At 37.8% G+C, this 14,178-nt stretch overlaps 1 protein-coding gene across 5 annotated transcripts in view; it reads right to left on the bottom strand.

Annotated features, from left to right (window-relative positions):
- The window catches only part of REPS1 (RALBP1 associated Eps domain containing 1), a 70,217-nt gene that overhangs the window by 41,562 nt on the left and 14,477 nt on the right, over window positions 1-14,178 (bottom strand). For all 5 annotated transcript variants that reach the window (XM_059828555.1, XM_059828562.1, XM_059828571.1 and 2 more), the window contains exons 2-3: window positions 12,083-12,206; window positions 7,508-7,704 (exon numbers count right to left, since the gene is read on the bottom strand). In XM_059828555.1, coding sequence (XP_059684538.1) covers window positions 7,508-7,704; window positions 12,083-12,206 — 321 coding nt within the window. The remainder of the gene's footprint in view (window positions 1-7,507; window positions 7,705-12,082; window positions 12,207-14,178) is intronic.

Genomic DNA, 14,178 nt, shown 5'->3' with positions numbered 1-14,178 from the left:
GCAACTTGAGGCCACTTCCTCTTATCCTATCGCTTGTCACATGGGAGAAGAGACCAACACCCACTTCTCTGCAACCCCCCTTCAGGTAATTGTAGAGAGCGATGAGGTCTCCCCTCAGCCTCTTCTTCTCCAGGCTGAACAACCCCAGCTCCCTCAGCCGCTCCTCATAAGACTTGTGCTCCAGACCCCTCACCAGCTTCGTCGCCCTTCTCTGGACACGCTCCAGCACCTCAATGTCCTTCTTGTAGTGAGGGGCCCAAAACTGAACACAGCATTCGAGGTGCGGCCTCACCAGTGCCGAGTACAGGGGCACGATCACCTCCCTACTCCTGCTGGCCACACTGTTTCTGATACAGGCCAGGATGCTGTTGGCCTTCTTGGCCACCTGGGCACACTGCTGGCTCATATTCAGCCGGCTGTCAATCAACACCCCCAGGTCCTTTTCTGCGGGGGAACTTTCCAGCCACTCGTCCCCAAGCCTGTAGCATTGCCTGGGGCTGTTGTGACCCAAGTGCAGGACCCGGCACTTGGCCTTGTTGAACCTCATCCAATTGGCCTGGGCCCATGGATCCAGCCTGTCCAGATCCCTCTGCAGAGCCTTCCGACCCTCCAGCCGATCAACACTGCCGCCCAACTTGGTGTCATCTGCAAATTTACTGAGGGTGTACTCGATCTCCTTGTCCAGATCATTGATAAATATATTAAACAAGACGGGCCCCAGTACCGAGCCCTGGGGAATACCACTTGTGACTGGCTGCCAACTGGATTTCACTCCATTCACCATGCCCCCTTTGGGCCCGGCCATCCAGCCTTTTTTTTTTTACCCAGTGAAGAGTGCACCCGTCCAAGCCATGAGCAGCCAGTTTCTCCAGGAGAATGCCATGGGATCCAGCTTACTAGAAGCTTAGGAGAGCTAAACTCCTTAATTATTTTAAATATGTATATGTGTGTGTATATTTATATATGCACACACAAATATATGTGTGTGTGTGTATATATATATATATAAAAAAAAAGTCTTAGCCAAGTACTGATGGTTCAATGCGAGTGTAAAGAAGGAAGATCCAAGCCAGAAAAGACAGGAGAGGAGGGGAGGCAGGACTGTAGAAACATTGACTCAGATTCAAAAGCAGTGATGGGAAAACACAGTAAGTAGGGATTTATTGAAACTAATTACATACAGGTTCATTCATCCCTTCTGTAAGGGTAAACACCAACCATGTATCTGACATTGCAGTGGGTCAGAAGTTGACATTTTCATATACTCATGCTCAGAAAACATGGTTTGTTGTATAAAGTTTCCACTTCAATTTTGCACTAAGCTTCACATTTCAGTAAACAGAGGTGATATGTTCATTAGAACCACCTCTGTTCCTCAACTGCAACATACACTCTCATAAACCAAGAATGTTTTGAGAGCATATGTTGCACCTGAGGAGGCAGGACTGTGCACTTCAATTTGTCTGATTCATAAAAGAAACTAATTTTGAAAGAAAAAATAAACTATTTTTGAAATATCCAGGACCACATTTTTCTGAGAGTATTACGGTACAGAACCTAACTTAATTGCTCTTCAAAATCCTAACATGTAATAACTACAACAGTTTGCCTAATTTGGGTTACTGATAACAGCGATTTTGAATTTCACCAACTTTAAAAGAAGTTACCCACCTAATCTCTTTGGAACTTTGACAATTTTACTCACCATCTGCATACTGTAGTTGATGTATCATTTATTAGATCAGCTACTATTAAAATCTTATTTTGATAAACTGTTCAAATAGAATTGCATTGGAAGTGCTAAAACATTTAAAACACTAGCTTTTAATTTCTCTCCAAACAAACCTGAATAAAAATCACGGCATTACAATGTTCTGGTTTTTACTATCTTTAGACATTTATTTTTCCGCTTTAATTTATTCCAGAAAATAAATCTAAATAAAAGCATATTGACATAGTTAATAGTTAATAACTAGTTAACATTTTCATGTTAAATCAAAATGTTGAGAACAATCTTCTCAATAACTAATCAAAAATAAGGTTATCGCTAACAGGCAAAAATTAAGTAATCCATCTTAATTAAAAAAAATCACATTAAAAAAAGTTGTAAAAAAGCATGATTTTTTTCAAACTGGAATTACAAAATGAAGATACTATGAAGGATTTGGAACCTGGACTTTTTTGGACTGACAAGCAGTTACTAAAAACAGCATGTTAATTAAAAAAGGTGATATAATATATGGCTGTAAAAGAAGAACCTTGATGAAGGTAAGTCAAACAAATTGGCATAGGGCAATACAATACTGTGCTAAAGCAACTCTGGAGGGATCTCAACCTCAAAAGGGCACTGCAAGCATACATGAGTCAAATGAGATTATAAACCTTTTCCTGGATCTCACACCTCAGGCCAGAAGAAAGCCTCCTAAAGAGAATTCGACAGACAGTGAAGCCAGACATGGTATCCGAAGAGTAGCTCTAAGGGTGTTGTGGTCCAGGTCCTGATACCACACAGCCTTCATAAGAGTCAGGGAACAGATCCATCATGAAGATTATGCTAGATATGGTAATTGCATGGCAGAACCCATGTTTTTTGTAATCAACTAGCATTTATACTGAAGAACAAAACAGTCCAAGGTTCAATGAGAACTTCTCCACATGCAGCACTAGACATTTTTAGAGAGGGGAGGTGTGGTTCAGCCAATTACAAACTTACTAGCCTGACCTCAATGGTTTGAAAGGTTTTAGACTACATTTTGAAGAGAACAATTAAAAACACAGAGACAAATGGAAAAGGGATCAATCACACCATAGGAAATTTTACTTAAGTTGGCTGATATTTTTGTGATTTTCTAGACAAAGGAACTACATTGCATTTAACCTGAACCTCAGCATACTTCAGTGGGGTGCCATACAAGGTAATCCCAACAATGTGGAGATTAATACAAGAATCTAAGCTGCAAAAGAACTGGCTACAGAAGGAGCAAAGCTGGACTGTATTAGAATGGGAACTATGGGATTGAAGGGAAGTTTCTAATAATGCTCCTGAATGACTGATTTGGAGAATGACCTAATTTAGTACTCTAGGTAACTGTTTATGCACACTAAATAGCACACTGATGAATTCTGACAAATGTAAGGAGGCATTAGACAGATGGATTCCTTTCAGGACACAGGTAACAGTAAACTATCACGTTTTAAAATATAAAATACAGTTTCTTGCATAGTGGAAATTAATACCAAAGAGCATAAGGAGAATCAATCAGCTGAAAACAGAAGACTGGATGCACAGGTCAACTATCAGACCACTACAATATGTCAAATATGACAGATTTGCTTTATTCACAGCTCCTAAGGTATACGAGGTGAGATATATCAAGCAGAAGCAGGGAAGTACCCTACAAGATAGTATTAATACTGCTGAGATCTCATTTGGAACAAGAAATACAAATCTAGTAAAATATTTTCAATAAGAACAAATTCAAATTGGATCAAAGGCAGAGAAGGATTATGAGGATTACTAGTAACTACTTTATGGGACAAAACTGAGACTATGGATTGTTTTTTCAAGCAAAACAAAGCTAAGGGGAGTACACTGGTTTTCCAGTAAGTACTGGTGGTGTTCTGCAGCAAATACTAAGGACAAAGCTGTTAAAAGAATGGGTATTACCTGATCTGAGTAAAGTTAAGTGGGAATTCCCATAATATTCCCACAAATATTCCACTATATTCCTACTAAGGCGCTGGAATAGTTTTCCCCAACATGGCCAGTGTGGATAAAAGGTTGAGATTTCAGAGAAACCTGATTATTTTTTTAAAACTCATTACCTAATAAAATTTCTCATGACAATCGAGGGTTAGACTCAATGACACAAGAGGTCTTTTCCAGCTCTGTGCTCCTAAACAGTTTATTTAATACCAGATATAGTTTACCTGGAATTACCTGTTCAATCTACAGAAAAGAAGCAAACAGAAATGGACTACTGGCAAAACCTTAAAAGAAAGTCATGTAACTTCAATTTTTTTTAACCACGTGAGAAATGATCAAATTTTGACTGCTACAGGTGCCAAATTTGAGCTGTCCCCTCCTAAGGCTGCACTGTTATGGCAATAAATCAATATAATTTAGAGTGCCAGTATTATGTTCAACACACACATAGGTAGATGAGTACCTTTTATTTTCACCTGATATAGCAAGGTTCAGTCTATAAGCATTTGCCACATACATGTTTTTCATCTGCTAGAACCTCAACATCTGTTGAAACTAGCTACCCCCCTTCCCTGGAAAAGGTAGCAAGCCAGGTAAAAGTATTCTAAAGCAGTACCTGATCAACACCTGTATCACACTTAAAGACACTGGAAAAAGTATTTGCTTTTTGGCATTAACAACAAAACACAAAACATCCAAAGGCAATATCTAACAGACTGATTATGAGAACATTTGGTCACTTGTAAGCTACTTTTAGAAGACGGAAAATACTTCCTAATATTAATGTTGCTGCTTCTTCTAAGAAACTGCTTTCAGTACATGCCTTATTCCTTTAAAAAAAGCCAAAAAAGCTTTCATCTACAACAACAGCTCCTAATTCTACTAGGAGGATTTCTTTTAAAAAAGCACAAGAACTCAACAGAATCTACATTCTCAAGACTGGCCTAAATTAACATTTTTAGTAGCATAGCTGCTACTACCAAGGCATAGAGATATGTATATACACTGTGGTTAACATACCTATGTCAACAAAAAGTGCTCGTAGGTATGCCACACTGTCAGCAGAAGTGTTCCAATCTACTTAGCCTCTACTATTTAGGAAGAAGAAATTATGCCAGCAGGAAAAATAATATTTTCCCCCCAATGATTTATCTCCGCTAGGATGTGCGGTCAACATGCCATCTAGTGAGTAAAGGCATCTTTCACTATTTCGCTTGACCCCTAGAATCAGTTCTGCAGCTTCCATGACAGCTGGGTGTGACTTCAGTCATCTTCTATTAACACTATTAAAAAGATACTAACTTCTGGCCAGTGCTATATTTACATACTACTTTGCCATTATAAACTAAAAATGCCACCACAAAAATGGCTAGAAATAGAAAAAGGACGTTACTGAACTTAGCTCATGCTTACTTTAAAAGACAAACTCATTTATAGCCACTCTTTGGAAACACAACCCAATTACCATTTTCTGATACCCTGCCTCCGAGCGAAGCTCTCTGAGGGGAACTGCCACAACAATGCATTGATAAAGAAAGACTTTTAGCTAGGACATTTCCGTAGACAATACTCTTAAGTTAAATTATTTTAAATAAATTATTTGTAATTATAAGATATTAACTCATGCATGACAAATCTCACCAATATGGAAAGCTGCACATGAATGAACCCAGTTTTTAAAGTTGAAGATTAACTTATGATTTCATAAAAATAATATTTCAGCCAGAGTATTTTATGAAATCAATATATTTTGAAGTTCCAGGCATATTACCAAAGCCAGTAAACAGTTTAAGAAAAAAAAAGAAATAATCAAAACCTAAACTCACTAATGGAGTATCTAACAGCTACATGACAAGCTCTAAGGGTGAAATATCCAAGCTTGACTTTGACACTTAAATTCCTCCAGAAAGAACAGTGACCCCTAGGAAAATGACATGCCATAATTTACTACTTAGACTTCAGCTCTTCTCATCCTCATCACTGAAAGAGGTGGCATACAATGAGGATTCACAATCTGAACTTCTTTCTAGATTTTATATATCTGAGCGGTATCTCCAGGTAAAGTCAACTGGATCAACAATTTCTACAAAAACATGATTAAAAACTGTATCCAACTTTTGGAAAATAACCCAATTAGAGTATTTATGTGGTTAAGCAAGAAACCTGGCTGAAGTCCCTTTCTCAGCTAAGGAGATTCAAATTCTCGGCTTGTTTCTAACGTGGCATCTGAATCAATAAATACTAGACTGGGACAAGAAGGCTGCTTGAATGGATTCATTGTACAGTCAGAAATGTAGAATCAGCCACAGAAAACGCAGTTCTACAATAGGGTGCAAAATCAGACAATACATCCCTGATGTTCTAGACCATGAATACAGCTTAAAACTGCTGGACTCAATGCTGTGCTGTTACATTTGCTCCAAGTCTGTTTTCTGGGCCAGATCTCTCAAAGGACTTATACACAGAGTTTCTTTATTCTCATGATCCCATACAGACTTGTGTGAAAGAGATACCAAGCTGCTTCTATCAGCCAAGATGGAGAAATGAAATTTGGATGCTTTTACACATTTGTGAATATGTGGCTGCTTTATCCAGAACTTGAAGACCTCAAACACCAGTTTTTTTCTGTCATTTTAAAGTTACACCAGCACAGATTCCTATATCAAATTACAGCTGTTCACTAAATAAACTCAACACCATGATGGAAACACTATTTCAACCAAACTAAAACCCCATCATCAGATGAAGATGATCTGAATTGTTGATTTCTTCATGAAGTGCTTGGGAGCTCTCTCAAACACACCTAACCAAAACAAGACAAGCAGCTATCTTCAGATCTACTGCCAGCCCTCCTTTCGTTACAGTCCCCATCTCCTGTTTGGGAGGAAGGAAGTGGCAGCCAAACACTGATTATGGATGGCCTCTGCTAATTTCTTTACAAAACAAGCCCAGAAAAGAGCATACCATGGGGAAGAAAACAAGTCATTCAGCAGTTATGCACAGACACACATATACCCAGCAAAATTTAATATTTGCACTCAGTGTTCTTGCTTGTAGAAAAGACAATCAGAAAAGTTTTCCCAATGAAGGAGAGTGTAAAGACTATAAAAAACAAGGAATTATGAGGAAGCACAGAGTTGTAAGCCTTCACAGTTTTCATTTATTCAGATATCCTGTAGCTGAAGATGAAAGAACCAGTGAGCAAAAGGAAATCAGTTTTCTCATTATTAGAACACAGTAAAAAGCTACGTGAGAACTTCTGTCTTATTTCTGGTTCTCATTGTCTCTACTTAACAATTAAGTAGGTGAACAACAAAAATGGAAGGCAGAGAAAAGTAACTGTAAGACTTTAAAAAAAAATTTCTAAATGAAGTATTACAGATGTAAAGGTATTGGAACATGTTGAAGGACTAGAAATCCAGTCATCCATGGCATTACCACTGTTCCAATGACCAGGAAGCCAACATGAACTATCTAATAAACAAGATCAACATCATAATGATTACAACTTGATATCTGCTATTATATCTTACATGTTTATTTTCTTTTCTAGCTCAATTCTTTGTCCATTACCACCAATATTTTAAACACAGATTATAAGACTTCATAAAAAAGTGTCTCCTACATGCAAGTATTTCAGAAGCATATATGGTGGTCCTGTATAATATACACTAGTATAGTTTTGTTTTTTTAAAAAGAACCTATATTGAAAGCAACAAAGCTTAGAAGCCCTATCAAATTGACACCTATGCAGCAAAGTAATGGTTAAGAGTCCCATTTAATCTTTTAACTTAAATTTACCTGTTGATCAGTTGATGTACGTTGCTGAACTGCATCATGGCTCACAGAGCCTTTTTTGACTTGTATCCTGCCAGGTGGAGGAGGAATCACACCTGAATATGAAGCTGGGTTATCAGCATCTGAAGAATACAAGGCTGTGTGTCTTGATTCTTGTTCATTCTTTGACACAACAAATCTGGGAAGAGGGAGGTCCTTCACTGTTAAAAAAAGAGAGCAGGCCATTTATTATACAGAAGTATGATGCTTAAAAATAAAAATGGAGTTCTATTTCATAGTTAAGATTTCACACATGCCTCAATTACTTAAACACTGAGACTGCTGCTATAGTCAAGCCAACATCTGCCAGTATGAAAAAAGCAAACACCCTTTCTGCATTATACTTCATGATTCTGCTACCAAAGTTCTGGTTTTGGTATACAAAGAGCACTTCACATAGCTCCATAACAGTTTTGCACTACAACTCTGCATTAAATGCAGTACCAATCAGATAATCTGGATTTAGCTCAGTTTTTCTTAGTTTTGCCAACGTTTAATTATTGAAGTGTTATTTTCAAAATTCATCCACCATTTCTAGCACACGAATAAAAGTAGAGAGTCTTTATACAGAACGCTTCATCAGCAAAACAAATGCTAAAATCCTGCAGTATAGTCAACATCATATTTTAGTGAGTTGATGTCACGTTTATGTTTACAACAGATAATATAATCTAGTCTTATTGCAAAACCAGCAACTATTGCTCAAACACATCTGTGTACACCCTCCTACAATAGAAGCTAAATTAGCTGTTTTACTGGGATACAACTGGGAATATTTGTTACAAATGCCTGTAAAGCAAAGTTTCTACAAAATTCTTGGAGGCCCTTAGGCTTTATGTACCACAGTTCAGAGTAGTCTGATATAAAAATGAGGTTATGTAAGTCTTCAATTTTTCTCTGCAGGATTTCTACCATTTTTCTGAATCCCAACCACAGCTTTCTTACTGGTTCACTGTGAGTAAAAATAAACGGAGAATTTGCTGTATAGCTTACTTGGAAATTATTTTTCCAAAACAAAACAAATTTACAAGCATGGCTCAAATTTAATTTCTCTTGTTGACTGATTACATCTATTACTTTTGATATCAAAAATGAGTCAGTAGTACTAATAACTGTATTAAAATAAGAGATGAAATTGCATACACTTATTACATAAAACATCTTTGTGTTTATTACATAAACATTAAACTGATTTGTATTTGAAGAGTGTCATTTGAATCCATAGTATTCAACAACTATAGACACCTTTGCGTATCCATCTAGTATTAAAAAATAGTGCACCAGTAAGAACATAAATTCTTGATTTAAGCCTCTCACTAAGCACAACTCAATGTGCCAAACAGCTTTCGTCACAGGGAAGGAGCATGCATCACAGCCTTTTCACTAAATTTGTGGTTACCCATCACATGGAAACACCGTTAAAGTAATTCCTGATGCCCTTCTCATTCCTAGATGCCCATTTTCACATTAGTATCATACCCCATGTTGCACTAGGAAAGTTATTCAGGTAACTAAACCGTGAACTACACAGCCAGCCAAGAAGTGAAAAAGTCATTGCACACAAGTGAAAATTTGTATGGTTGCAAAACAGGGGATAATACAGACATTAGAACATCCAACTGACACGGGGGAAGTCTATACAATCGATTGTTCCAACATGAGGCTTTGGCATGAGGTATCTAGCACTATCTCACAAAATAATACAGAGGGCTCAGTAGGAATACAAAATACTCTACTATCTTCTTCAAAAACAAGACTAGATAAATACAGGTTTGTTTTGCTGTACTAAGTTTCTAAATGGCCAATTTAAATCTGCCATTTTTACCTCTCTCCTCTCTGTCTTTTCCCCATAACTGCAGAAAAAACTCATTTTAACACTACAACATTTGATAGCATTCAGAAATCCCTCAATTATAAATGTGATAGCTGTTATAAATGGAATTAAATCTTGATATTGAATAAATTATAAAGTTATCTGTGCTTTTTATGCCCACATCCTTGTTAACATTTTCTTCCACCAAAAACTGTATTCCATACTTCAAAAATAAACATTACTTTGAAATATACACTGCTCATTAATTTCTCAATTTTTAGCTTCTTGGAAGGAAAATTTTCTGGGACAGTAAAGGAACAACAGATTTAAAGGCTTGTAGTATAATAACTAAAGCCAGTATTTTTACTACACTGCACATGTGAGTAATCAAAAAAGCTCTTAGTTAACTAACAATCAAAGGGATGACACTTGTGTTGGATGGACCTAGGACTCAAAATTTGACTGTAGTCTCCACTCAGCAATTCACACAAAGCAAGCTTTCTGTCTACTTAAGAGACATACAGTGAACCAAAGAGCAAAAGAAACAAGAAGAGAAAGGGAGAGAAAATACCAAGAGAAGAGAATGAATAACATTAAGACAATCATTGAATAAAACACGCATAGAATGCAGAGCGAAAAAGTAGATGTCCTAAAATATAAGCTGTAACTAATTTTAAATGTTTTACTTTGAAGAGAGAAAGACTATACGGTTTGGTTTGGGACGGCTCTAATAGTTCCTCTTCAAGACCTCTTGGAGTTCAAGACCTCTTGGAGATGGACTGTGGGCAGAACCCAGCTGGCCAGGCTGCTGAACCCCAGTTTTCAAAGGAAGGTAACCCAAGCTCAGAATCATTTTATGAGTCTTCAGCCTGCTGTATTTTAGTTGTTTAGTAGCTGCTACAACAACACTTGAATCATCCTAGGAGCAGGAACTTCATAGGCAGGGCTGGAACCACTGCAACCAAGGCAACAGACAACCAAAGCTAAAAACAGTTAGGGTAAAAATAAATGTTCTGTCAATTGTACTTGTTGTATTTAGTAGGTTTGGAACCAATTACAGAAACTTATTCCTAGAAGTCTAGAAACTGTTACAAGTATTTCTAGTATTGTCATGAATCAAGGAAATGTATTCCATTATAAAAGTTCCAATGGCTGCTAATTGTACAGCAACATATTTTGTATTTTGGAATTAATTCTGTACCTTCATTTCAATTCCTTCCTTCAAATTTCTTCCAATATTTTTTTAAATAGGAAAACTCCTTCCAGTTAAGGTATCTTGCATTAAAATAAAACCAAGCATATAAAAACCCTGGAAAAAGCTACATACACAGATTTTAGTCTTTGCCTTCTTCAACAGCCATTTGATGAGAAATCCCACAATTGTTATATCAAGTCCCAGTTCTATCGGATATTAAAAGTCGAAGGTCCCTTTTCCAACTTTCTGATTCTAGGGCATTCTGCTACAACTTGCTGAAGCTTTAGATTTGGGAACACTCATCGGGAAAACTAGGGAAACTGTTTATAAACATAAGGTGGCTTATGAGCAGAAAGGGAACCTGAATACTAGCAAAACATTGACTGAAACCACGCACTTTTCCAAAAAGCTACAAAACCCCACGAAAGCAGTATATACTGTTTGTACGAGCCTAGTATAAACTTAACTGTAGAAGTATACATGATGATTCCTGTCTTTCTTATAGATTTGTCAAATACCTCAGTCCTATCAGATTGTTTTTAACATAGTCTCCTTAAGTAGTCTGCTTAATCTACATTCTTTAGACGCAAAAAAACTCTCAAGCTTTCTTTTAATTGCTAGCATATATAAATTGTATCTTAACATGTATGCTACAGACATAAAATCTGCTAGGGAAGTCACCTTAATGCAAAGCTGTTCTCCAAAGATACCTCTAAGTTATGAGTTGTGTACTATGCTGTAAAGGGCTATGGTGACTTAAAACTCACTACTTCATCTTCCTAAGTCTCTTTTCATCTCACAGAGCAGCATCGACATGGATCCACTTAGGTGACTCAGAAGGCTACAGTAGAGCCTCATATCAAAGCTCTTTCTGCTGTTCTGAACCACCTTCCTAGAGTGAGTCTTTCTCCTGTTCCTATTTCACTACCCACACCACAGCTGACCTTTGAGAAGTAGGATAACAGGTGTTTTGACTGATAACAGACTTCAAACATCTTTTACAGGTCAGTTTTTTCACCAGAAAAATCTTAAACCACTGATCTTATTTGCACTAAGAAGGTAGAAAACTGTCAAACCAAGTGCGAAGGAATGTGACTTTAGAAAAGATGACCTTTCATTTGTTGCAATCAAGGCTTCATAAACTCAGCAACTATAAAAGCCTGCAAATGTTGCATTCTTCTCCTTCCAATTCACATTAGTCCTATCAGTACTTTACTCAGACGATAGAGCACACAAGTTCTCACATTAGTATCTACAGAATGAACTTGTTACCTACACAGTCAGCAGTAGTTGTTCCTTTTCTCCATGATAAACACAATACTTATTCAATAAGAGTAAGGTATTTCACTTCATATTTATTGCATAGTAAGAATACACTCCCTCATAGTCTCTCCACAATTTTTTTTTAAAGTTAGCAGCATGTATAAAAAGACATACCACACTAATTTACAAGGTTACTCTACAAGAATCTGCAAGCCAAGTACTGTAATTCTGCTTAGCAACTCAGTTCCACCCCAGTCCTGTGATTTACCTGTATTTAAGCTTTCCACTCTTAGAGGGAGACCAGATTGGGCCACAGCTACAAGTTTCAAAGCAATGTAAAATTGACTTCTTCCAAAATAGCCAAGTCTTGTTGCACCACAGAGCTCCATAATCTGAAACAAAACACATAGTTACAACACATAGTTGTACAAAGAAAGTGAAAACACAAACTGCTCTACAGAGGTGATTTCATACATTTAAGAGCAGCATGCCTTGCATTAAATGCTCTTAACAACTTCCTATATACAGTCTTCCAGTAACAACTTCACATGCAATCTCTGAATATTGTGACCTGAGTCAGAGTACGTGATTCCTCACAACCAGCAAAAGCACCAAGTCTAAAACTTAAGTTTTTCCCAATTATCCACCCTTTCTTTCACCTAGGCTTTAGAGGTTCTACAGAGTTGATGCGGGACACAGTAAGAGAGAGTAACTGGTGTCATGTTCCTTTAAAACAAAACCAAACAAAAAATCCCCCCAAAACCACCAAGAAAGCACATAATAAACATCCTATGTCACTATTAGCTATTCCATTAGCAGCTATATTGTCTGTCTTCAGTAGCTGCAACAGAAAAGGAATAGCATTCAACATTTTTAGTATTATATTGTCAGATGTAATCCAGAAACACGAAATGAAGATTTTCAAATAATTCTCAGACAAAATTGAACAGTGTCTTACTGATCAAGTTAGAGAAATGGTCTGCCCCCAAATTTCTGCCTGAAAAATTTCAGTGACAACGTTAGAATTTATAAGTGAAAAAGCTAGACAATTGCAAATGACACCTTCCAGCCTTTTCTGACACAGGCTTGCTATAGTTCAACTTTTAAGACAAACCTCTAAAGCATTCATTCAGAACACAAAGAAGTATCCACACATATGCACGGATTTCAGCACCGAAGGAGAATGCAGAACTCCAGGTTCTCCAAACAATGCCACAGATGCTGTTCCATTTAAGAAATACAACAAAGAATTGGTGTTAGTTTATTCCCTTTTCTTCTCCTGGTGTTATATAAAACAGAAAGGTGATTTTGTCTTTTGTTATGACTTTTGAGAAATTTTGGTCCCTCCAGACAGCAGCCGTGTATTCAAACATACTGACTGCACATCCCCCCACATCGAAGACCTGCAAATTTGCTGAGGGTGCAGTCCTGCTTGTACCAGGTCCCTGATAAGATACTAAGCATGACACATCCCAAATGAGACTCTCTGAGCTCAACGATACAGACTGTCTTTTTATCTACCTAGCACCCTCATCTAGACTGTAATGTTCCAAGTGAGACACAAAGATGCTTTTGGACACCGTGGCGAAAGCCTTGTTGAAGTCAAGGTAGAGGACATCACTGCTTTTCTCTCCCCAACCACAGTTCAAGTCTTTCCATCCCAGCAGGCAATCTGGTTGACAAGTACCCTTGGTAAATCCATGCCTGCTAATCCTAATTACTGTTTTCACCTTCATAGGCCTAGAAATGGCTTCCAAGCAGTTTTGCTCCACAATTTCTCAGGGACCAAAGTGCAGCTGACCAGCCTGCAGTTCCCCAAATCAACCTTCCTGCCCTTCCTGAAGATGGCTGCAAATTGTCTTTCTCCAGTCACTGAGGCCCACCCCTGATCTCCACAACTATTCAAAGAGAAAGTTGACTTGCAATGACATTAGCTAGCCCTCTCAGCCTCAAGAGATCCATCAAGCTTCTTGTACTACTACTAGTTTCTCTCCTCCTTCAATCCTATCTCCAGGCACAAAGGCCCATGAGACCTTGTCTGTGAAGATCAATGCAGAGAAGGCACTGAGAATCTCAGCCTCATGTACATCCATGGGCTCTAATTTCTCTCCTCACCCTTCCCACCAGAGCTCAGTCATAAGTTCCCCCTTTGGCAGATCCAGTCTCTTGACACATCTGCTCATTTTCCTAACTACTTGGATGGACTGTTACTGGGCTTAAAGAAAGCTGTGCTGAAAGGTTTCCCAGCTTTCAGAGGACACAGTTCTGAAGGGCAGTCTGCTTGCAGGCAAGTTCCAACTGAAAAAGTCAACTACATTTTCACACAGCAGCAACTGAACCAAATGATCTATGAGGAGTTAGCCT

This window comes from Gavia stellata, chromosome 2, assembly GCF_030936135.1.
Source record: "Gavia stellata isolate bGavSte3 chromosome 2, bGavSte3.hap2, whole genome shotgun sequence".
Taxonomy (NCBI): domain Eukaryota; kingdom Metazoa; phylum Chordata; class Aves; order Gaviiformes; family Gaviidae; genus Gavia; species Gavia stellata.
The sequence above is the reverse complement of the archived record's forward strand: the minus strand, read 5'-3'. Positions and strand labels throughout refer to the sequence as shown.